At 44.1% G+C, this 25,530-nt stretch overlaps 1 protein-coding gene across 1 annotated transcript in view; it reads left to right on the top strand.

Moving 5' to 3' along the window:
• syne2b (spectrin repeat containing, nuclear envelope 2b) overlaps positions 1-25,530 on the top strand; it is a 167,208-nt gene that overhangs the window by 35,094 nt on the left and 106,584 nt on the right. The window contains exons 26-54 of the mRNA XM_066679143.1: positions 362-441; positions 1,730-1,847; positions 2,170-2,315; positions 2,963-3,113; positions 3,452-4,047; positions 4,435-4,602; positions 6,910-7,060; positions 7,359-7,517; positions 7,676-7,843; positions 8,015-8,116; positions 8,263-8,466; positions 8,763-8,973; positions 9,252-9,364; positions 10,579-10,778; positions 10,934-11,041; positions 11,624-11,903; positions 12,102-12,404; positions 12,514-12,843; positions 13,874-14,203; positions 14,343-14,687; positions 15,107-15,279; positions 16,256-16,571; positions 16,745-16,909; positions 17,511-17,858; positions 18,098-18,234; positions 19,298-19,433; positions 19,526-19,699; positions 20,886-20,981; positions 21,141-25,274. Of these exons, the coding sequence (XP_066535240.1) occupies positions 362-441; positions 1,730-1,847; positions 2,170-2,315; positions 2,963-3,113; positions 3,452-4,047; positions 4,435-4,602; positions 6,910-7,060; positions 7,359-7,517; positions 7,676-7,843; positions 8,015-8,116; positions 8,263-8,466; positions 8,763-8,973; positions 9,252-9,364; positions 10,579-10,778; positions 10,934-11,041; positions 11,624-11,903; positions 12,102-12,404; positions 12,514-12,843; positions 13,874-14,203; positions 14,343-14,687; positions 15,107-15,279; positions 16,256-16,571; positions 16,745-16,909; positions 17,511-17,858; positions 18,098-18,234; positions 19,298-19,433; positions 19,526-19,699; positions 20,886-20,981; positions 21,141-25,274 (9,942 nt within the window). The remainder of the gene's footprint in view (positions 1-361; positions 442-1,729; positions 1,848-2,169; positions 2,316-2,962; positions 3,114-3,451; positions 4,048-4,434; positions 4,603-6,909; positions 7,061-7,358; positions 7,518-7,675; positions 7,844-8,014; positions 8,117-8,262; positions 8,467-8,762; positions 8,974-9,251; positions 9,365-10,578; positions 10,779-10,933; positions 11,042-11,623; positions 11,904-12,101; positions 12,405-12,513; positions 12,844-13,873; positions 14,204-14,342; positions 14,688-15,106; positions 15,280-16,255; positions 16,572-16,744; positions 16,910-17,510; positions 17,859-18,097; positions 18,235-19,297; positions 19,434-19,525; positions 19,700-20,885; positions 20,982-21,140; positions 25,275-25,530) is intronic.

The raw sequence follows: 25,530 nt of genomic DNA, 5'->3' as shown, positions 1-25,530 counted from the left end.
AAAATGTTGCAAGAAAGATGATTAAGACTGAATTATAATGACTGAATGACCCATTGCGGACACATTCAAATGTGCAAACAGATTGTGTTAGTTGTATAGTCGTTAGTCGTATGCCAAGTATCAACTAGAACAGTGGAGTAATGGAGCACCATCCAAACACCTCTGGAATGAGCTTTGTCATCCAGAAATAATCAGTACCTGATCTCATTTAATTCAAGTGTAATTCAGTGTAAGGATTTTCCAAAACAGCAGAATCAGCTGCTGCAGCAAAGAGAGATGGCATTTCAGGAGAAAAATAAGTCAAAAAACTTGATATTTTCATATCTCTTTGTTGCCGAATGATGTAAACCTTGCTTTGCAGGTTGCTCCAGTCTCATCACCGCGTCCAAAAGCCATGGATAAGAGAGAGATGATAAAGCAGATGAGCACTGAGGATGACAGGTACACACTGAGTGAACCAGCAGGCAGATGGACATAACACCCAGGTCGAGGTTAGGGGTTAGGTGCCTTGCTCAAAGACACTGAAGACATGGATGTTAAGGGAGGAGAAAGCACTCTTGCTTCACTCCCTCCACCCTCATTCCTGGTCTGGAAATTGAGCCAGCGACCTTCTGTTCCACCTCTGGTCTTTAGGCCACATCTGCCCCTATAATTAAATTTTCATTAATGAAAATATGGTTATTATACATTAGAGTCAGAGGCGATTGCTCTAAGACTGCAAGGGAAGCTCAGCTTCCCCTAAAATGTCAAAAAATAAGTGATCAAATATATACTGTTTGGTGTACATGTCTGTGACTAAATATGCACTACAACGCGCTCAACTTTTGTTCAGAATCAGCTTCTTATCACTGGTAAAGACGCGGCTTTCCTCTCAATCATTCCCGCAGCTTCACGGAGCTTTAAACATTGAGGACTCTGAGTGTCCACAGAGTTCAATAGCGAAGCAGCGAAGTGCAGCGAAACGAGACGAGTCATTGGATAAATGCTGGGCTTTGTCCCGTCCATCGGACGCTCAGCGTCTCTGGGGGTCTATGGGGCAGTGGGCTGGCCTCGGCTGGCCCGGACGCTCAGCTTCTGCATGATGATTGGATGATCTGTCTGAGGCTGAATCCCTTTTTGATTGACAGCAAAATGAGCGAATCAGCGATCCTTTGGTTTAAAGATCCGTGGGAGCATTACATTTTCATTCTGTTCTGAGTTGAACCAGAGACCTTCTTAATCATCTTAGCGGCAATTTCTTTGTTAAAAACGACTAGCGACAAATCGAGCTTCTATTTCTGGTGGGGTTTTTTTGTAGCTGCTTGTGTTTGGAGACTGACTTCTATCGCAGTTTCTAGCGGGTGCTGCTGAGCCCCTCCACCGTCACAAAGCACTCACAGGCGGACACACTTCACATGGGCCAAGGCCGTTTAAGCAGCCTAGCTCTGCTGGCCATTGAGAGGACACTAGTCAAGTCCCTGGAAAAGACACCTTGTTGGTACGACAGGGTCACAGATCATTTTCTTGAAAAGGAACGAAGGGTAGAATTTACGTATAAATAAACCGACACATTTTATGATGTAGGCTGAAACTGAGCTTCCCCTCCTTGAAAGACCAGCATCCGCCACTGATTAGAGTTCAACTAAATCATGAAAATACATGTTAGAAAAATGCTTTATATAGAAAATTGGACTTAATGTGCATGAGAGATCTGTTCATGTGTGTTTATGTTATGAATGGTCCTATACAGGTACAGAAGCTCCAGGTTTGCACTTCAAGCTCAGCTGAACCGGAACGAGCAGAGCATGGTGGGAGATCGGCCTTCAGAATCAACCACAGACCTGAGAAAAAGGCTCCGAGAATTAAAGGTAGTGTTTGTGTTCGTATAATAATTAGTAAGTCATACGTTTTTGTTTTTTATGTCTAGTAAGAATTTGAAAGAGATTTTATGTTGTGGGTATGAGCCTATGGTCACCGTAAAACACACAGCACTGGCCTGAGGAGCCACAGAGCTGTGTTCTCTGGAGTGATGGAGCAACATCCAATCCATTTGTGAACCAGAATTACTAATTCCACCATCAGTACCTGACCTCACTTATGCTCACATCGCTGAACTACACCAAATCCTATGTTTAGTGTAATGCCGTCTTATATTATCAACAATCAATACTTTTTATGGTGACATTTTAGGCTCTGAGGGATGAGACGGAGTCGTTGTGGACAGAGTACGAGGTCCAGTGCACTCAGTGTGTCCAGTTTAATGAGAGAGCAGTGGAGCAGGACCGAGGTGAACTCACCGTCAAGTGGAGAGAACAGAGAATGCAGCTGCAGAGCAGGTACACACCAAACTTTATGTAGTATTTAACATCTAAACACTGTGATGTGGGCGGCACGGTGGTGCAGCAGGTAGGTGTCGCAGTCACACAGCTCCAGGGGCCTGGAGGTTGTGGGTTCGATTCCCGCTCCGGGTGACTGTCTGTGAGGAGTGTGGTGTGTTCTCCCTGTGTCTGCGTGGGTTTCCTCTGGGTGACTGTCTGTGAGGAGTGTGGTGTGTTCTCCCTGTGTCTGCATGGGTTTCCGTCAGGTGATTGTTTTTGAGGAGTGTGGTGTGTTCTCTCTGTGTCTGTGTGGGTTTCCTCCGGGTGATTGTTTTTGAGGAGTGTGGTGTGTTCTCCCTGTGGCTGCGTGGGTTTCCTCCCACAGTCCAATCACAAACGTTGGTAGGTGGATTGGCGACTCAAAAGTGTCCGTAGGTGTGAATGTGTGTGTGTGTGTGTCTGTGAAGGACTGGCACCCCCGAAATTGTGTTCCTTTAGTGTGGTGTGTTCTCCCTGTGTCCACGTGATCTTTGTTGTATTATTACAGCTTCAGTATCACAAGGTCAGCTTTGACCACAGTGTTTAGCAGTGAACATCATGTGCCTCGGCTGTGTGTGTGTGTGTGTGTGTGTTTCTCTGTTGTCTGATCTTGCTTTCTTTCTCAGGGTTGACTCTCTTGGCTCTGCTCTGGAGCTCATGGATTCTATTGAGCAACACATCACAGAGATCTCAGAGCGACTGGACAAGTTTATTAAAGAGCCCAAAGATGTTAAAGGATACACGCTGGTCAACACCAACATCCTGAAAGAAGTGAAGGTAAGGGGTCATCCAGAACAGCATGAGCTCAAATGTTTCACTATAACAGCATTCCCTAAACATGGTTGTAGTCAGCAGTGAAGTCATCCAAAGGTAATTCACACAGATTTGTGGCTGTCCAAGGATGTTTCATTAGCAGCAGTGAGAAAAGAGGCAGTGGCTGACATCATGTGGCTTTGAGGAAGCTTGAGCTTGTCTAAACACTCGCAGTGTTTGTTCCAACGTGTGATAGAAGGAATAGCTAATAGCTAATGGGTTAGCAAATCATGTCATGTGACCAGGGGCATGTAAACGTTTACACATGGCTATAGAAATATTTAATACTTCTTTCTTCCCAGGACTTAGATGACATTATCCAGACGCAGATGGACCGTTTGTCTAGGTTTGACTCCGAGCCCAGTAACCTGGACCTGAGGGACCGCTCTCCTCTAACCCAGGTGGTCCTGACCCACCGCTCCAGTCTGGATCGAGTCCGGCAGCAGGTCCGAAAGAGCGACGCTGCAGCCCGGGCCCTTGACCGTTTCCTCATGTCTCTGCGCACCGTGGACCAAGACATTTCAGCTGTTAAGGGTACCCCGTGTAATGATGTAGCAGTACTGCAGGACAGCAGGACCAAGCTGGCACAAATCCGGAAGGGTGTGGACAGTCTGAAGGACAAAGCTCCCCAGCTGGACCAGCTGCTGGGAGGAGCCAGGCTCCAGGTGACCAGGGAGGGCCGTCCAGTCTCCTGTCTTGACATGGTGGGGGCACTGGTGCGGAGAGCAGAGGATGCAGATGACCAGCTCATGATCCGTCAGGAGGATCTGAGAAAGGAGCAGGAGAATCAGAGTCTCAAGCTCAGGATGAAGAACCTGCTGACTGAGCTGAGGAGGGTCCAGGGTGTAGCAGAGAAACAGGGGCTAAAGGAACCCACCATCCCAGCCGTGCAGCAAAGGTGACCTTCTTGTTTCTACACTTATTGCACTTATTAATCTTGTGAACAGCTCCACTGATAATTTAAATGCAGCTTGTGTAGGTCTACAACTATAGACTGTAGATCTGTTGCTGTGCATACTTTGTATCCGGACCCCCACAGGACCACAACAGAGCAAGTACATCTGCAGTGACCCTGACCTGGTAGTTGAGTGTCAGTGTGTGTGGTGTTGCTATGAGTGGATCAGACACAAGAGTGCTGCTGGAGTTTTTTTAAACACCCCAGTGTCACTCCACGGATGTGAACAGTCCATAAACCAAATATTTCCAGCCAACAATGTCCTCTGGCCAAATGTGTAAACTCTAGTTTGACTGAAATAAGTTAAAAAGATGTGTGTTTGTCTTAAAGGATACGTGCCCTGTCAGATCTGGAGATTCAGATAGACGCCTTACGTCCAGAGTACCACAGCATCAAAGGAACCGCCTCAAAACCCTCTCCAGGCACAGGATATCCGGAGCAGTCAGCCGAGGAACTGGACTCCCTGTGGGAGGAGACGGAGAGAGCTGTAACTGAAAGGTGACTGAGGACTTAACTGAAGAGTTCAGAACAGACACAAGGGTTTAGGATGTAAACAATGTCCCAAAACTTAGTGAGCTGTGTAACTAGAGAGCATTTTACGTCAGTGTGTGTGTGCTGTCATTTTCGCATTTTCTGAGGAAATATAAATGATCTATATAAAATATAAATGATCAAAAAATAATCATTATCAGCAGTCAGCAATAATTATAATATGTATTATTAATATTAATAAACAAGAACTGGTGAAGTGACAAAAAATGTAAAATGTTCTAATAGTATGAAGTTTAAGCAAAACAAATGGCTATATTTTTAAATATAAGGAAAGAGGAAATTCTATGAGAGCTATTCAGCAACGTTCATATGAGTGATGTTCGACACATGCGGAGTCCCAATGCCAAATAGCGCACCCTTGCTGCAGTTGAGTCGTGAACAACGTCAGTGCACGTTGAGTGAGTTGTCACTCAAAAACTCATCAGCCAATGGGAAGGGACTCCTGAGAAAACCCGCCCACGCGAGAGGTTTGTGCCAAAAATGCTCGCAAAACTCAGGGATCTAGTGATGGGAATTTCGGCTCTTTTTGGGGAGCCGGCTCTTTCGGCTCCTAAATGGCTCTTTGTTTTACCAATTATTTCCACTGGTACAGAACAATATTACCTACATTTTACAAAACTATATGGACCAAATATTATTGTTCAATATTAAAAATAATAAATAGTGTTGCAATGGCCAATTGTTTTTATGGCTGTCTTGTAATAACTCACTGATTGCACTCACATTCAATTGTATAAATAACTGGATTTTTATTTAAACACCTTAATAAAAAAATCACTTGTTAACTCTGAAATATAGCCAATGGAACCCAAAAGGTAGGTATTACAAAATAGCTTATTAAATTAAATAATCATCTATTTCTGGGTAATAAAATAAACAAATACTCTCCAAAGTGCATTTGGAGACATTTAACTGATTTAACATTTTCTTCAACTATGTTTTGGAAGGCAGACTGACATTCAGGAAAACCAAGTGTCTCAGCTCGGAGGGTTGGAGGGTTGGAGCTTGCTTGTTGTTCTCTGATTGGTTGAATGACAAGCCTTAGAAAAAAATGGCTCGGTCTTAGACGGGAACCGGCTCTTATCGTTCACTTACAAGAGCCGGCTCTTTGAACCGGTTCGTTCGCGACCGACACATCACTAACTCGGAGCGCTCGCGCATAGAACTCGTGCAGCTCCCGCACAAAATCAGCGAACTCGCGCACAAAACTGAGAGAGCACGCGCAGAACTCAGCGCTCACGCGCAAAAGTCTTAGAGCACAAACGTCAGAGCTGGATATTTTGTTTGCAAGTTATAAGCTTTATGTTTGAGATAATTTGTTGTGCGATTCTTTTTGGCACAAATCTGATTCCATAGTAGGCTGTCTCATTCTGACATACCTCATTATGCTGTCTAATAAGATGTCTTAATTTGGCCGAAAAAGGCAGCAAGAAGCCCTTCCACATCCGCGAAGACAGTCCCATGATACAACACAATACCAGCTCCCGTTTATTTCGCTCCCCTCCCAGAGCAAAACTTATTAAAACGGTGATAAAAACTGTAAGAGTAGAAGCTACCGCGCTAAAACTCCGAGGCGACGCTAGCCGCTGAGGTAAATAAACGGTTGCTGCGGTGGGCGGGAAAAATCCGTGACGCAGTTTCTTTCTAACTAGAGCGTCTCAATAATCTGCCTCATGAGGGAACAGACGACCGTTAGAGCGCTTCCAATTTAAACAGCCGTCTACGTAGTCAGTGCCTACCTAGATAGGCAGCTCACTAGGTTTTGGGACAGGCCTAATATGTCCAAATATTTGCAAAGTTATTTTGTTATGAGTGAATTCAGCTACTTTAAGTTTGACAGATAAACAGTGGTATGCAGCTTGTTTAATATAAATATGGGAATTTAGTTTGGAGCAGCTGAATATGAGCTTAAATTCACCATACTGCATTGGGCTTTGGAGTGATTCAATTTACTTGGAGCTTGATCCAATGCTTTTGGGAAGAGCTGGAGTGAACTTTGTTATCCAGTGCTAATTATTCAACATTAGAACCTGACCTCACTAAAGGTTGTGTCTGAGTTTTTCAGTTCCAACGTTGTTTAAAGCGTTTCCCAAAGAGTAGCTGTTACCGAAGCAAAAGGGAGAAAAAAAATATTAATATAATTCATTTCAGGATAAAATTCACGATGTGTTGATATGCAACAAACCCTTTTCCACATATTGTAGGTTGGCAACTGATGTTTTTTTTGTGTGTGTGTGTGTGTGTGTGTCTCAGACAAGAGCAATGCAAGAGACTGATGGAACTGCTGAAGAAGTTTCAGAGTTGCCGTAGTTATCTGGATGGGACTCTCCAGAGGGCAGAGCAGACCTTTAGTGAACAGAGCTCATACATGAGTAAAGACAATCTGCAGCACCTCATTACAAAGGTGGCTCACTATTCACCATCAGACACACATTAACATCCTGTACACCCAGTACTTATACCCTGAAGCCAATGGTACACTTAATTTACAATGTTCAAATGTGTATGACCCATTCAAGAGAGCCAAGGAATGGAATGTATGTGTTTCTAATAATGTGGCCAGTGAATGAACATCACAATCTTTTAATAATATGGCTAGTGAATAGAAGTAGACTTCCTAATAATGTGGCCAGGAAACGGTATGTGTTTGTAATAAAGTAAATGGAATTGTTTAATTATTGCTTTGTGTTTCCTCTGGACAGGTTTGTGGAATAAAGAATGATCTGAGTGGCCTGGGTCCGAGGATGGAAGATTTCCGGGCAGTCTGCAGACAGCTGCAGTCTCAGCTGAAGAAAATCCCTGACTGCAGTGAGACTCCATTTGAGACAGAGGCAGACACCCTGGTAGACTCCTGGCTGGATGTAAGGGTGATCATTTAAGTGATCATTTAGAGTTCATGAGGTTTCTTACACTGTAAGGCACACTGTAAACTAATGCCTGAAATTTGCTGTACCTTGCACTTTTTTCCATGTACTTCCATGGATGTGCTGTTGCTATATGTTCTTTAAATCGCGTTCAGGTATCCGAGAAGACGGACAGCTATGTGGATAACCTGCGTGTGGGGTTGGAGGTGTGGGACAAGCAGCTGATGCTAGGTGGAGAAATCGAGGGCTGGGCTACAGCTAAACTCAGCCTGTTCGCCGATTCCCACCCGTTCAGCACAGAGACAGAGGTCCTCTGTATGAAGGTGAAGAAAAAAGACACCCATTCTTTTCTAAGTGTTTGTACACGTTGAAAGCCTTTCACCTGTTCGTTGTTAACGTGAGATGAATGGGGAAAAGGACAAATTCACTGCTGTAGCTGTATTCACTGGCATTGACTTCAAGATTCTCTTCATTTTCTTCATGACTTGTGAAAGGATGAGATCCAGACGCAGGAGGGGAACATAGAACGTTTCCACAGGAAAACCCTGGAGATCCAGGAGCTTCTGCAGAGTAAAGAGTCTCCACTGGAGCTACAGGTCATTTCTCATTCTATCCATTGTCTACTTCAGTCTCTAGTATTTGTTTATTGATTTACAGGAAAAATGTAATGTTTTAACCCTCATCACTAATCGCTCTTGCTCTCTCTCTCTTTCTTTCTCTCTCTTTCTTCGTCCTGCCTCAGGTGATGGAGACTATTCTCAAGAAAAAGATGGAGGAGGTAAAGGAAGTGTTTTCCGGGTGTATGGAGGTTTTCCAGGAGCTGTTGACTGTCCGAGCTCATCTTCTTCAGAGGATAGACACGTGTCGGTCCGCCATCCAGAGAATTCAGTCTTCAGTGAGCGCGCTCAGTACAGACGACATGGCTCAGCTACAGCAACGTTTAGAGGTATTACTACAGCCAGTGGAGTTCACAGTCAGCTGGTTCTGTTGCCTCTTTCTGGACCATGCCACTGGGGGAAATCGAAATCATCTCACAAATGTATGATTAATTAAATGAACTGAATTTTATTCTGACGCTCTTGGACGGTGAAATGTTGTGAAGTGTTGTAGCTGCTAGTGTGTAATGAGAGGTGAAATAAGAAAGCTTTAAAAACCATGTGGTTTATGAATGAGTTTGAGTTATAAAAAGTGCATCATGACCCAATCAACAATAACTTTATTTCACATGCACTTCCTCTGTAGGGTTTTTCTGAGCAGTTGTTGGATCAGGAAGATCACGCTGATGCACTGATAAAGGAAATCACACTCATGTCCAGTGTGACAGGACCTCAGGCCATAGAGGATCTGACCAATGACAGCAAGCGCCTTAAAGACAGCATCAGCACAACACAGGAGCTCATTGGTCAGAAGAAAGAACAGGGCGAGAAGAGTGTTCTTCTTCAGGCCGTTAAAGGTATATGGCCTTGTTCAACCAATAGACATTCAAGTGTCATGTACCTCATGGGTCAGACTCGCTCACTCACTCACTCATTCACTCGCTCACTAACACAGTACTTATTCAGGCCTTATTCACTCACTCACTCCACTTATTCATTTGATCACTTTTTCACTCATTCACACTTACACACTCACAAATACACTAACTTGCCCAAATATAGCAGTCAAAATTGTTGTATTATCATTGTGCTGTTTTCTTGAATCTCTTCCTCACATTTTTCCTCTGTTTTTTAGATGAATGTCAGTTGTTCGAGGACTGGATCCAAGATGTGCAGCTCTCTGTAAACGAGTGTTTTGAGAACCCAGAGAGAAGGCAGGATGTGGAGGCCTCCATGCAGAGACTACAAGTGAGGTTTTGTTTAAATTCTGAAGGACGTGTTTATTATTTTAGTTAGTTTCAAATGGTATATAAGACTATTTAGATGTCAGGCATAAGACAGAACCAAATGACACTCCATCAAGACACAATAAATGAACATGCATTTGAAACAAATACATTAACTTGTATGAAAAGATATATTTCTTTTCAGCTACTGTGGGTGGTTCAAATAGACTCAAATAGATTCATTCATTCATTATCTGTAACCCTTATCCAGTTCAGGGTCGCGGTGGGTCCAGAGCCTACCTGGAATCATTGGGCGCAAGGCGGGTATACACCCTGGAGGGGGCGCCAGTCCTTCACAGGGCAATACAGACACACACACATTCACTCACACACTCACACCTACGGACACTTTTGAGTCGCCAATCCACCTACCAACGTGTGTTTTTGGACTGTGGGAGGAAACCGGAGCACCCGGAGGAAACCCACGCAGGCACGGAGAACACACCACACTCCTCACAGACAGTCATCTGGAGGAAACCCACGCAGACACAGGGAGAACACACCGCACTCCTCACAGACAGTCACCCGGAGGAAACCCACGCAGGCACGGAGAACACACCCCACTCCTCACAGACAGTCATCTGGAGGAAACCCACGCAGACACAGGAAGAACACACCACACTCCTCACAGACAGTCACCCGGAGGAAACCCACGCAGACACAGGGAGAACACACCACACTCCTCACAGACAGTCACCCGGAGGAAACCCACGCAGACACAGGGAGAACACACCACACTCCTCACAGACAGTCACCCGGAGGAAACCCACGCGGACATAGGGAGAACACACCACAGTCCTCACAGACAGTCACCCAGAGGAAACCCACGCAGACACAGGGAGAACACACCACAGTCCTCACAGACAGTCACCCAGAGGAAACCCACGCAGACACCAGGAGAACACACCACACTCCTCACAGACAGTCACCCGGAGCGGGAATCGAACCCACAACCTCCAGGTCCCTGGAGCTGTGTGACTGCGACACTCCCTGCTGCGCCACCGTGCTGCCCACATTGGAAAACATGAATATTATATTTCATTTTTTCTATGGGATAGCTTTGTCTCTTAGTTTTAACCTGAATCACTAAATACCCACCACACAATATTAATTATCATCTTTATCTTAAATTTACGCAACACTTGTAGTGTGTTTCTAATCCTTAGCTTTGTGCAGGGTTTCCTGGCGTCTAAAGCAGGAGAGCAGCTTCTTGTCCAGGTGAAGGAGAATGTGAAGAGGAAGGGTCAGATCCCGGCTGAGACCCAGGTTCAGCTCAGTGTTTGGAAACAGGAGCAGGAGGCGGAGTTAAGCACACTCAGGGCTCACTGCCAGGGACGCCACAAACAACTGCACGACATCCTGCTCAAACTCAACAGGTCCGGTTCCTATTCTGTTCCCTAGGGGTGGGCGATGTTGCAGTACGATTATTATCATGATACGTTTTCTCAGTTTTCAAAGCAATTTTGTTTGTGTTAACAGAGTTGAGTAGAATTTTATGTACAATCACATGTTTATTTATTTTTGACATTAGCCTCCAAGAGGAACATGATCATCTCCAGCAATGGTTGGAGAAGAAAGAACATATTCCAGAACATAGAGAAAAGTTCAGAGAAACTCACGAAGACTTCCTCAAGGAAAGGTACGGCAGTTGTGTTCTAGTAATTAATAACAATTAGTCCTTGGAGTTTTCAGTTATCACTGGCAATAATAAAAAACAATGTAATTTTTTGTTTAATCCTTATCTATTAAAATGTTGTTTAAAATGCTAAATTATGCTAGTACGCTAGTTTGCTAGTAATATTGCTAAGCTAATATTGGTGCCAGTGAACAACACCCAGTGAACATTTAGCCGTTGATTCAACGTTGAAATAATGTAATGACTGCCGTCTAATCAACGTTCTCTTAAGGTTGAAAAGACGTCCAAACACAGACATTGAAAAGACGACTATTAGACGTATTTTGGACGTCCATTGACGTTATTAATTGGTCACCACTTAACTATCTTATTAAGATGGATTTTGGACGTCCATTGACGTTTAAAATACGTCCTCGACGGACAGACTACTTTTAGACCTATTTTGAAGGTCCAGGGACGTTCCTTGTTTACTGGGCATACTTTAGATTAATTAAAGACATTTGACATCAGTAAAAGGCATTCCATTTGAAATTTCATCAGTTTTTACAATCGTTCTGATATTTTTTCCATCTCTGTGTTGAACAGTGTTCGAGTTGAAGCCTTCAGTGATTTGCTGGCCTCTGTGAGGCTGCGGGGGCTGAGAGCTGACCCCTTGCTAAAGGACAGTGAGTCGCTGGTGGACCGCTACCACAGTCTAGGGATTCATCTGGAGAATCAGGCCCAGGTCCATAAAGCCTTGGAGAAGGAGGTGGAAAACTTTCTTTCTCAAGAAAATGACATCAGGACATGGATAAGAGACTTGAAGCAGGGTCTGGATTCATTAGACAAAGACTCTTCTGTAGAGGAGAAAATGTACAAGGCCCAGGTAGGGGTCAGGTTTAGTTCATTTTAACAAAAGATGTATAATATGAATAATTACAACATACTACATCATTAAATTAGTATTGTTTTTGCTGTTGTACGAAAACAAATTGAGTTATGACCTCCTCTATTAATGAATGTTTGTATGTATATTTTTTTGTTTGTCTGTGGGTGTATGATATATGGGTGTGTGTATTTTCAGACTGTTTTGGACCTGTACACTGAGGGTGAATCCAAGCTTTCCACCTTAAATAAAGCAAGAAATAATTTGTGTGCTCATGAAAAGCTGGAAGAGAACCAGCTGCAGGAGCTTCAGCAGAACCTCATAAATGTAGGAGATGAGTGGAGGAGACTTCTGGACATTGCAGAGCAGTTAAAAGTCCAGGCTGAGATCCACAAGTCTCTGATGAAGGAGCTGGAAGCTCATCAAGACCTGGAGAACAGTGTCCAAACCTGGATGGACAAGCAGAGACTGAAACTGGACAAAGGTTTTCCAAACCATGAGGTACACAAACAGGTTCTCGTCAGTTCAGAGATCGTTTGGTGCCACACTGTGTTGTGTCTTTTAACTCTGTAGTTACATGTTAACAAAATGTGACCAAATCTTCTCACAGGAGGTCTTGAGTCTGCAGGATGATGGCCGTTCCAGGCTGAAGGCTCTGAGAAACAGAGGAGAAGGTCTCTGTGCTCATAAAGAACTGGGCAGCGAGAGGAGACTAACTATCGAGCAGAATATAAGGGACATAGAGCAGAATTGGGAGAAGATTCTGCAGGATGCAAAGGAGCTGAAGAAACAGAACGAGAAAAAAGATTCACGTTTTAGAGAAATCCAACACTTTCAAGAACAGGGAGAAGACACTCGAGATTGGATTGGAAAGGTCAAACAAACCCTGAAATCCCTAGAAAGTTCCTGTCCCTTTCAAGAGCGCCTAATGAGAGTTCAGGTACCTGGACTATGTGTCCGATCAGTAATGTCCACTTATATGTAACTAGTCATTGTTGGATAAAAACACTGTACCAAAAAAACAGTGTCTTTACAGGAGACTTTACAGGTGTCTTTTACCAGGTGGTCTGTGAGGAGTGTGGTGTGTTCTCCCTGCGTCTGCGTGGGTTTCCTCCGGGTGACTGTCTGTGAGGAGTGTGGTGTGTTCTCCCTGCGTCTGCGTGGGTTTCCTCCGGGTGACTGTCTGTGAGGAGTGTGGTGTGTTCTCCCTGTGTCTGCGTGGGTTTCCTCCGGGTGACTGTCTGTGAGGAGTGTGGTGTGTTCTCTCTGTGTCTGCGTGGGTTTCCTCCGGGTGGTCTGTGAGGAGTGTGGTGTGTTCTCCCTGTGTCTGCGTGGGTTTCCTCCGGGTGACTGTCTGTGAGGAGTGTGGTGTGTTCTCCCTGCGTCTGCGTGGGTTTCCTCCGGGTGACTGTCTGTGAGGAGTGTGGTGTGTTCTCTCTGTGTCTGCGTTGGTTTCCTCCGGGTGACTGTCTGTGAGGAGCGTGGTGTGTTCTCTCTGTGTCTGCGTGGGTTTCCTCCGGGTGACTGTCTGTGAAGAGTGTGGTGTGTTCTCCCTGTGTCTGTGTGGGTTTCCTCCGGGTGACTGTCTGTGAGGAGTGTGGTGTGTTCATCCCTGTGTCTGTGTGGGTTTCCTCCGTGTGACTGTCTGTGAGGAGTGTGGTGTGTTCTCCCTGTGTCTGTGTGGGTTTCCTCCGGGTGCTCCGGTTTCCTCCCACTGTCCCAAATCACACGTTGGTAGGTGGATTGGCGACTCAAAAGTGTCCGTAGGTGTTAGTGAATGTGTGAGTGTGTCTGTGTTGCCCTGTGAAGGACTGGTGCCCCCTCCAGGGTGTGTTCCCACCTTGCGCCCAATGATTCCAGGTAGGCTCTGGACCCACCGCGACCCTGAACTGTTCCCACAGTTGAACCTTGAGGCACATCTTATTCAAAAAGACTTTAATGTTTTTGATAATTATGTATTTTATTTGTAGGTCGTCTTAAGCCATAGGCCTGAGGGAGACTCTAAACTTGCTGCTCTGAGGGACAAAGGAGAGAGTGTTTGTTCGTGGGAAGATCTTGAAGAGGACACATGTCTGTCCATCCAACAGATTCTGAAAGATGTCCAGCAGGATTGGACAGAAGTGCTGGAGTTTGCTCAGAAGTTGAAGAGCCAGGCAGAGCTTCAGGAGAGTCTTGCTAAAGAGCTTCAGGACTTTCACTCTCAGGAGGAGAACGTCCGGACCTGGGTCCTGGAGCAGAAGCAGAGATTTGAATCATTAGAAAAAGACACTCCTGTGGAAGAGAGACTCAATATATCCCAGGTTAGAGGCATTGCAGTATCATTATTCCTTATATTCAAAGACCATTGAATCTTAGATGTAATCATTTTGCAGTTGTGCCAGCTGTGAAATTGATAATGAGGGACCAAGTTATAATGTTTTGTTTATTTGTAAACTGCAGGCCGTCCTGGACTTGCAGCTGGAGGGAGATTCCAAACTATCTGCTCTGAAGATGAAAGGGGAGCATGTGTGTGTCCACAGTGAGCTGGAGGACAGTGAGAAGTGTTCCATCCAGCAGACTCTGAGAGAGGTGCAGGAGAAGTGGAGAACGGTGCTTGAAATCGCTCAGGAACTTCACAAGCAGGCCGAGCTCCAGGAATCTCTCTCGAGGGAACTTGAAGCTTTTCGGTCCCAGGAAGAGAGCACGCAGTCCTGGGTTGAGAAGCTGAAGCAAGACTTAAACTCGCTGGGCTCAAGTACACATGGCACCCTGGAGCAGATTGAGGAGAGACTAAACAAAGCACAGGTAAATTCCTGGGACACTGCTGGTGGTTCATTGAGCTGCTAGGGAGCAATCAGTATAAAAATGGAGGTGTGAGAAGCCTCTAGCTTTGAAAACAATTGATATCACTCCACAAATTTACATAGAGATATAAAATGGATACCACAACTACATCTTTGTTAATACTGAAAAACATTATACAACTACCACAATAAAAAAGACAGTTAAAATACTGTCCAATTTAAAATTCCAATTTAAAATCCAATTTAAATTTCACATTTAAAATTCCACTTCATGTTTCCACGTATATTTTACTAAAGGAAAATAATTAATAAATTAACCAAGGAGCCACCAAAACAGCAGAACCCTGCACCATTGTGTTAAAAGAATACTGTGGTTACATCCATTAAACATGATCATAATCAGTAAGACTTTCGCCTCAGGCCATTCTCAGCCTTCGTCCTGAAGGAAACTGTAAGATGGCGTCCCTAAAGAGAAGAGCAGAGACTGCTCATAAAGACCTGGATGCTGACATGAGAAGAACAATTCTGTGGAGGCTGAAGAATTTAGAAGACGAATGGAAGGGAGTCCTGCAGCATGCTCTAGAACTTCACAGGTCTGTAGCAAAGAACAGTAGCTACAAGTAAATAGTAACACACTGACATTATTCAAGTGGCACTTTTTTCGATAACAGCATCATTTAAAAGTACGCAAAATTTGAATTCACACCAATCTAGTAGATTAAAAACAAAACACCACAAAAATTCATTTGACAGCCAAACACACACACACACACACACACACACACACACACACTGCCAGCTATAATCAGCCATAATATTTGAGTGTGTAAGTGTGTCACCCTGCGTGTGTGTGTGTGTGTGTGTGTGTGTATATGTGATTATATATATATATATATTATTGGGAATTTCACAAGAAAAACAATGGTGTGCTTGGTTTTAACGTAACTTTATTCTTTCATGAGTTATTTACAAGTTTCTGACCACTAATAAAATGTGTTCAAAGTGCTGCCCATTGTGTTGGATTGTCAATGCAACCCTCGTCTCCCTCTCTTCACACACTGAAACTACGGATACTGGAAGCCTCTGCTAGCATTTCTCCTGCAGTGTTGCTATCAGTGTGTGAAGAGTGGGAGAAGGGAGTTGCATTGACAATCCAACACAATGGGCAGCACTTTTAACACATTTTATAAGTGGTCAGAATCTTGTAAATAACTCATGAAAGAATAACGTTACGTTAAAACCATTGTTTTTCTTGTGGAATTCCTAATAAGTTTGATGTGTCACATGACCCTCTTCCCATTGAAAAAAACAAAAGTTGGATCCAAAATGGCCGACTTCAAAATGGCCGCCATGGTCACCACCCATCTTGAAAAGTTTCCCCTCTCCCATATACTAATGTGCCACAAACAGGAAGTTAATATCACCAACCATTCCCATTTTATTAAGGTGTATCCATATAAATAACCCACCCTGTGTATGTATATATATATATATATATATATATACACACACACACACCTACCTTTATGGTGATTTCATTGCTGACCCACATATTTTTCTGTCCCCCAGTCTTCTGAGAAGTGTAGTAGAGCGTCTGGTCTCATGTGAGTGTCAGAGGCAGCAGACTCTGTCTCGGGTGGAGCAGCTGAGGAAGCAGATGGAGGCACTGCCTCGTTATTTCTCGTGGCCTGGACTAGGAGACCGGAGACACACTATGGAGCAAGCCAAGGCTCTGCTGGAAAAGGCCAGGTCTCTGACCCCTACGTTTTCAGCCCTCAAGGCTCTGGGACGAGAGATGAGTCAGCTCACGCGTGACCCCCAGTGGTCAGACCCCTCATGGACAGCCATGGAGGAGTGTATCCCAGGGATAATCACAGCGCTAACGGTGAGAGCTTCACTTGACCTCCACTATCTCAATCATCACAAACATTCATTCATGCATTTGATATTTGATTTAGTCATTAATTTGTTCGTTTGTTCACTCATTCATTCATTTATTTTCTGGAACCGTGATGCTATAGACAAGCAGGGATTTGAAGGTCTGTTTTGTGTGCGTAGGAGTTATGTGGGAGTCTAGAGGAAGGAATCCATACGGAGAGAACGTGTGTTCAGCTGGTGGAGCAGCACAGCGCTGCTCAGGATTGGCTGAAAGAACAGATCAAAGGCTTCGGAGCCCTGCCAACAGATCGCCATGGCCTACAGGGGTCCATCAATACATTAAAGGTTTGCTTGATTACCAAGGAATGTTCATTCATTCATTATCTGTAACCCTTATCCAGTTCAGGGTCGCGGTGGGTCCAGAGCCTACCTGGAATCATTGGGCGCAAGGTGGGAATACACCCTGGAGGGGGCGCCAGTCCTTCACAGGGCTACACACACATTCACACACTTTTGAGTCGCAAATCCACCTACCAACGTGTGTTTTTGGAAACCCACCCAGTCACCCAAAATAATAGCAAACAATATTTATAAAAGTGATTCATTATTATTTTCTTCTGTAGATTTATATTATTCACAAAAATGGCACTGATTTATTAAAATAATATGGGCATACTGTTGCCTTGAAACAGACAATGAGTGTCTGCAACCACTTATCCGGTTCAGGGTCACGGTGAGTCCAGAGCCTACCTGTAATAGCTGGGCGCAAGGCAGGAACACACCCTGGAGGGGGCGCCAGTCTTTAGCAGGTTGACACACTCTCACACCTATGGACACTTCTTTTTTTGAGTAACCAATTGCATTGTGCTTTTCCCATTATTAAAAGCGGACCTTATTGTTGATTACTCTAGGAGTATTTTTCATTACATCTCTGTCTCTGTCTCAGGCCCTTCTCCGGACTGTGGAGAGGGAGGAGAAGGAGATGAAGGAGTTGGACGTGGTCAGAGACTCTCTCTTGAACCTGTGCACTCCTGGAGGTCGTGATGCTCTGCTCCTGGAGGTCAGTCAGCTCAATGACCTGTGCTGCTCTTCGGAGAGAGCGGTGAGGGAGAGGCTTGCTGCGTGTGAGTCCAGGCTGGCTGACATAGATCTGAAGCTCACCGAAAGGGCACAGGGCCTCAGGGCGCAGGCCGAGGGCCTCCTGGAAGAGCTCAGAGCCCAGGACATCTGTCTTGGATTTGGAGAAGGAAACAAGATGATTAGCCAGCTACAGGAAAACTGGCATAACTTCAAGGTAATATTTACTACTGACCTTAGACTCATGTGCATCTGCTCCACAAGGTCTTATTTTAATTTCCCCATTTCTGCATAGATTAGACAATCTGTAAGCACATGATTAAATTAGGTGGATTCACTAGTTGTAAGGGAGGTCTTGGGGGGTCTACAAGGGTTTGGACATCCACACAGCATATATCCTTTGCTTTTCTTTATCAGCCTCATCTCCATGGTTTTCATGTTGCATCTGTTTCTCAGACCTGTGAAAAAGAATTGGAGGCGTTAGAAGGCAAAGTTCGTGACCTGAGCCAGACTCTCCGCATGGTGCCGTCTGAGGAGGATCTTCCTTCTAACGTCATTTCCCTCATAGACACAGTGACCCAGCAGTACTGCAGGTACCACACAGACTCGTGCTATTAGCCATAATGCTTTAACCTGCTACGTAGAGAGGAGTTTGGTGTGTTCTCCCTGTGTCTGCGAGGGTTTCCTCCGGGTGACTGTGAGGAGTGTGGTGTATTCTCTCTGTGTCTGCGTGGGTTTCCTCCGGGTGACTGTCTGTAAGGAGTGTGGTGTGTTCTCCCTGTGTCTGCGTGGGTTTCCTCCGGGTGACTGTCTGTGAGGAGTGTGGTGTGTTCTCCCTGTGTCTGCGTGGGTTTCCTCCGGGTGACTGTCTGTGAGGAGTGTGGTGTGTTCTCCCTGTGTCTGCGTGGGTTTCCTCCGGGTGACTGTCTGTGAGGAGTGTGGTGTGTTCTCCCGATGTTCTCCCTGTGTCTGTGTGGGTTTCCTTCGGGTGACTGTCTGCGTGGAGTGTGGTGTGTTCTCCCTGTGTCTGCGTGGGTTTCCTCCGGGTGACTGTCTGTGAGGAGTGTGGTGTGTTCTCCCTGTGTCTGTGTTGGTTTCCTTCGGGTGACTGTCTGTGAGGAGTGTGGTGTGTTCTCCCTGTGTCTGCGTGGGTTTCCTCCGGGTGCTCCGGTTTCCTCCCACAGTCCAAAAACACACATTGGTAGGTGGATTGGCGACTCAAAAGTGTCTGTAGGTGTGAGTGAATGTATGTGTGCTGCCCTGTGAAGGACTGGCGCCCCCTAAAGGGTGTGTTCTTGTCTTGTGCCCAATGATTCAATAATTCTTGTCAGCTTTGTGTGAATTGATGATGAGTGAAGGACAAGTCCTGAGAGGGGAGAACCATATATGGCAAATAAAACGATTGGAATGTGTTAATTAAATCCACTGAATCTGGCCAAATGTGTCTTTATGAAGATATTTCTTGAAGATCTAGAACTTGAAGAGTGTCTAGAAAGAGAGCCATATATTTGTATAAAGTGTAAATAACTCGTAACCCATAATTCGTTCCATATTTCATGTTATACTGACTTTATAGAATATAAAAAGCTCTGAGAATGATGTAGCTCTAGACCATCTTGTATCTATTATTTTTTGTTTGTTTTGTTTTTTTTCTAGTTTGCGGTGTAAGCTGTTAGAGAGGCAGAATGATTGTGCTGACAGTGTGGTGCGCAGTGTGAGAGAGGCACTGCAGGCCCTTCATACCTGGAACCAAAAAACCCCACCTTCTCCAGACTCTGCCTCCACTCTTCAGGTCTGTATGTTTGTGTGTGTCAGAACTATAGTATCATTACCTATGAAAATCCAGCTGAAAATGAGTACATTCTTTGTTTCCTGCTTGCTCAGGTTGTGATAGAGGAAGGTGCAGCACTCTGGAAGGACCTGCAGGTGGCAGTGTCACATAAGCAGCTTCTCAGGGACTGCCTGGGTCCAGAGTTAGCTGGAAAGCTAGAGAGAGATAGTGCAACTGCATTAAAAGGTGCTGACACTTTCCTTGGTGAACTACAGCAGAGGTTACAGGTGAGTTAGAGTCTGAATTTGAATTTAATGGTTAGATTTCTCCATGTGCTTATGTATTTAAAGCCCTGTTCATGGTGGATTAGCTGTGCCAGAATTATTAAATCAATTACATGTATGTGCAATTATTTGTCATTGTATAACAACGTTGGGGTTAGGTGCCTTGCTCAAGAGCGCCTCAGCTGTGGATTGAGGGTGGAGGACAGTGTTGAGGACAGTCCACCACCCCCAATTGTCCTGGCGGTCATGGGAATCGAACCAGTGACTTTCCAGGAAAGTTTGAAAATGCTCAGTTTGAAATATAATAGTGTTCTCTCTGTGTCTGCTCCGGTTTCCTCCCACAGTCCAAAAACACATGTTGGTAGGCGGATTGGTGACTCAAACGTGTCTGTAGGTGTGAGTGAATGTGTGTGTGTGTTACCCTGTGAAGGACTGGCGCCCCCTCCAGGGTGTATTCCCGCCTTGCGCTCAATGATTCCAGGTAGGCCCTGAACTGGATAAGCGCTTACAGACAATAAATGAATTACACTTACTTGCAATACTAAAATTTAAAATATTACATTTTCCATAACTTTTTATTTAAAAAATTACCAAAATGAAGATGGTAAGATGAAAGAACTGTGCCTTAAAAATGCACTTGTTCAATACCATGTCTTTCTATTACATTTAATTTTAGTTTAAACAGGAATACTATTACAGTTGTAGCTCAGAATTTACGGAATTCATTCTGGACGTACTACTTGCAAAAAAAAAATATCATTTTTTAAATTTATTCATTGTCTATAAGCACTTATTCAGTTCAGGGTCATGGTGGGTCCAGAGCCTACCCGGAAATCACTGGGCGTAAGGCAGAACATACCCTGGAGGTAGCGCCAGTCCATCGCAGGACACTTTTGAGTTGCCAATCCACCTACCACCAAGGTGTGTTTTTGGACCGTGGGAGCAAAGCGGAGCACCCGGAGGAAACCCACGCAGACATGGGGACTTGAACCCTTCACCCTAGGATCCTTGAGCTGTGTGACTGCAACACTACCTGCTGCACCAATTAAAATATTACTTATTTCAGGCTTACATTGTTTTCAAACCATAGACAGTAATTACTCAAATCATAGCGTCTCCGCAGGTGAAACTAGTCCAGCTCTAAATCTCACTGTAAAAAATGTTTCTAATCTGATGTTTCATTTTTTAGGATCTTGAACAAAAGATAAGAAAAGATGCTCTTAGACTATCCCTGGAAACTCAAAAACTTCAACTGGACACACAGAGAAACAGAGAGCAGACTGTGGTAATTTTATTCACTGTCTTTTGTCTTCTTTTACCTTTATTAAGATTTAATCTACATCATTAACTTTGGATCTTTTCTAATGTCCCATTGTTCACTGTGCATTTTAATATTAACAATTGACTCACTATTTTGGCAATAAATGTTCTTTCATTGTGCTAGGTTTCTGCTGAGATGCTCAGCTCCACAAGTACGGCCACAAAGACAGTGTTAGATTTGTCAAGGCAAGGCATAACCACTGCTCTTGCAACCATAGACGGTCAGGACAGTAAAGAGGATGATAAACATTCAGCTCAGCCTTCCGACCCTCTGGACAATGAGATTCCTTCACTTATCGAAGAGACTTCAGCAAAGACAGAGCCTTTCTCTGCGCAAATACAACAAGAAACATTGGTCCAAGCTGACGATCTACTAAACGGATCAATGCCTACTACATCCAAACAAGAATCAGCAGCCTCTGAGATGACCAGCCCTGTAAGTGCCTTTGTAACTGTAAGGAAGCAAGATGGAGAGAAAAAGGCACAACCTGACTCGTCTGAAGAATGTGACATATTTCAGACACCAATAGATGAGATCTACAAGGAGGTAACAGTGCCAGAATATCCAAAGACTGGGACTGAGGAAAGTATGGCCAGTAGTGATGCTTGTAAATTCAAGAAAAGCTCACAAGAGTTAATGGAGTGCCTTTTAAATACAGCCACCGCTGACTCTACAACCATGGAAATTGCTCATCAACAGAGTAAGGAGAGTGATGAACAAGACATTTGTCAACCCTCTGAAACTCTGCATGAAAAAGTTTACAAATCAACTACTGAAGAAATCGAGTCTCCTCTAGAAGAACGTTCAATGGAGAAAAATATTGAAGAACATTCAATGGAGATAGATGCTTTCAAACATGAACCTAAAACTAATGATATCCCAGACTCTCCATCTTCTGTGATATCTAAATTCGACACTGAGGTTAAGGAATCTCCTACTAATGATCAGAAAGTGAACGAATGGATTGAGGCTGAACAGAAGGCATTTGCAAAGATGCAACCTATTTTGTCTGAAGAAAAACACTCTTTTGAGACATTGGAAGAGAAATCACTGGGATTTTTGGAATCTGAAAGTCTAAAAACAGAGATAGATGAATGTGGCATCCATGCAGAAGTTCATGGATTGCCCTCTGTTGTGGAGAAAGATGTTTCTGAATGGAGTAAGATGGAAAAAACCTCTGAAATAGTAGTGGAGTATCCACACTCATTGATTCCTATCTCTACCACCATGGAAAGTCAAAACAAGGATGATGGTGAAATTAGGAATTCTGAAGTTTTTCACCAAGAGATTCCCATTGTAACTGAATCTACTGCTCCCATAATTGACTCTGCAAAAGAGGATGAAGAGGAACATGCATTCTATGAATATGAAGCTCCAAGAATGGACAAAGAGGAGAACACTCTCAGCTTAAAGATTGCAACAGACATAATAATGCTTGAAAGGACTGGGGCAGAAAAAACTGCTGAAAGTGACAATATTCCAGATATGAGTATACCATTAAAGAAAGTTGCCACACTTGTTCTTGACACTGATACTGTACAAGTTCATACTGCTGGGTTCATAGCACCCCCTGGCCCTGATACAGCAAAAATTGTTTCATGTTCTAATGCCTGCTATGATACCACACTATCAAAACAAGTGGAACACTTGGAGAAAGGCATTCAGGGATCACAGGTAACTACAGAACATGTTTCAAAGGACAGTAATATCTGTCAGGGTGAACAAGACAAAGTCATTTCTGATAATATGGTTGAAAACACTCAACCAAGTCCTTTGCAACCCAATATTTCAGACCTCCCTATAGAAATGATTGAGACACCACAAGAGGCAAGAGTTCCTGCAGGAGTTACTGAAACACTGTCAGTGGACGATGGACCAAATGATACCCATATTGAAAGAGGGGGAACCTTGACAAGAGGCAATGGCCCACAGGAAGCCTTTCGATTGATGGAGCCATTTGGTTTGGAGGAATGGACTGATAATGGCCCTCGCGAGATTCAACGAAGATATATTATTCTGGAGCAAAGGGAGGTTATACAGATACGGCCAGAACCACCTTCACCAGAACTGGAACCTGGTGAAGTAGATGAAGTTGCACCTGAACCTGCAGTTCCAGAAAATGTTGAAAGGCAATCTGGTGAAGAGTCAGTTGAAGTTGGGGGATTGATGGCACTTAAAGCAAAGGAACAAACTAAGATACTAGAGGTTACACCAACTCCACCATCCAGACGTAAACGGGATTCTGTCACAAGTGAGAAGATGTCCATAAGTACAGAAGACAGACCGGTGGAGGAACTGCATACAATGTCTATAGAAGTTGAGAAGACAAGTGATACATCTGTAGGTGACAAATCCCAAACAGTGGATGCTGAGCCCAAACCCACCCCACCAACAAGGCAACGGAAGGAAGATGACAGACTGTCCCTAGGTTTACAGGACGAACCAGAGGTTACAAACACTTTTCCTGTTCTTACTGCTGAGGTTCCACTTTCTGAAGTTCTTCCAACTCCACCAAACAGAAGACGAAAAGACAAGGTGGTGGGTGAAAGATTTTCATTTGATCTTGATTCCCAGCCAACTCCGCCAGCAAGAAGACGAAAAGAGATCACAGAAGATAAGCGAAATTCCCTTGATCTGGAGACTTATCCAAAACGAGACTCTGGAAGTCAAACATCAGATGAGATTCTGCTCTCCAGTTCTGCACAAGAGCAAACCAGTGGAGAAGTAGCTCTTGAGCAGCCTCTTGTAAAGCCAACCCCACCAGTGAGACGAAAAGCAGGGCAAGTTGAAGTTGAACTTTTCAAAACTGAAGGAATGGAAGCACTGGTGAAACCCACACCTCCAACAAGAAGGAGAGATAGCAGTAACATGAGCGACACAGTATCTAAAGAAATTTCTACAACAACATCTACCAGCACTGATCTAGAGAAGGTAGTAATTCAAAAGCAAGCTGTTGAGGAGTGTCTTGAAAAGCCAACTCTACTGGTGAGACGAGAAGTGAGTCGAGCTGAAAGTGAAATTTCAGTCATTTCCAAACTGGATGAAATGGAGGAAGCCATGGTCAAACCCACACCCCCAACAAGAAGGAAAGATAGCACTAGCATGCGTGATTTAAGATCTCAAGAAACTCTTAGCAATGTTTCTGTCAGCAGAGATCTGGAGAAAACAATGATGCAAGAGAGAAATGTTGAGGAGTCTTTTATAAAGCCGACTCCACCAGAGAGACGAAAAGCTAGTCGAGAGGAAAGTGAAATTTCAGTCATTTCAGAACTTGGAGGAATGGAAGAGGAAGTGGTGCAACATGTGCCAATAAGACACCAAGCATGTGAAACTGAGGTTGATATTTCTTCAGTAGTTTCTAAAAGTGAAGAAATGGGAGCTCTAGTGAAGCCTACACCTCCAACAAGAAGGAGAGATAGCAGAAACTTGAGTGATATCGTAACCAGCAGCACAGATGTAGAGAAGGTAATGACTGAAGAGCAAGCTCTTGAGGAGTGTCTTGTAAAGCCAACTCCACCGGTGAGACGAAAAGTGAGTCAAGCCGAAAGTGAAATTTCTAAACCTGCAGAAATGGAGAAAGTGATAGTCAGGCCCACACCTCCAACAAGAAGGAGAGACAGCGGAAACATAATAGATACAATATCTGAAGAAGTTATGATTAGCAGTGTTTCTGGCAGCAGTGATCTGGAGAAGATCATGGTGCAAGAGAGTCTAGTTGAGGAGTCTGAATCTGTAAAGCCGACTCAATCAATGAGACCAGAAGCAAACCAAGTCGAAACTGAAGTTCCTGTCATTTCCAGTTTCAAAGAAATGGAGGAGGCACTAGTGAAACCCACCCCTCCAGCTAAGAGAGATATCAAACCTGATAGTGACAAGTTACAAGAAGAAGACAGTATGATTAAATCAACACCATCATTGGTACAAAAAGACAGTACAACAGAGAGTGAGAATGTACCTGCAGAACTCGAGGAGACTCTGCTTAAACCTACACTTACACCACCTATGAGGCAAAAGAAAGATAAAACAGATCTAGAAACCGCTCAGTTGTTAGAAGAGCAATTCATTACACCAAGTCCACCAACGGTCAAAGAAACAACAGACGAAGATGACGTCCCAGAAATCAGTAAACCAGAAGGTGGAGAAAAGACTGAAGAAACACCATTTCGCACCCAGGAACAGCCTGAGAAAGCACTCCTTCTTGCTGATGTACAGTCTACAGAGATCTTGACTCAGATAGAAAGCAACGACCTGGTTCAGGTAAAAGGAAGTTGCATGTTGCTGCCAAGGAAGTGCATGTCGTGGATGTCTGGTCTTTGCTGCATGAAGTCCATTTCAGCATGACTTGTAACGTGGGTTTAGTATTGTGAACCAATTTGCTTAACAAAGCTACTTGGAAAACCTGGAATTTTCTTGATGGTGTCTTTTGTGGGTTTGCGGTCAACTGTGTTGCTTAAAGGGTGTAAACACACTCTCTTCATCAGAGCCATAATATACTCTATAGTATAGTGAGATT

Source organism: Hoplias malabaricus, chromosome 8 (genome assembly GCF_029633855.1).
Source record: "Hoplias malabaricus isolate fHopMal1 chromosome 8, fHopMal1.hap1, whole genome shotgun sequence".
NCBI lineage: Eukaryota > Metazoa > Chordata > Actinopteri > Characiformes > Erythrinidae > Hoplias > Hoplias malabaricus.
This window is presented reverse-complemented; position numbering and strand designations above follow the sequence as displayed.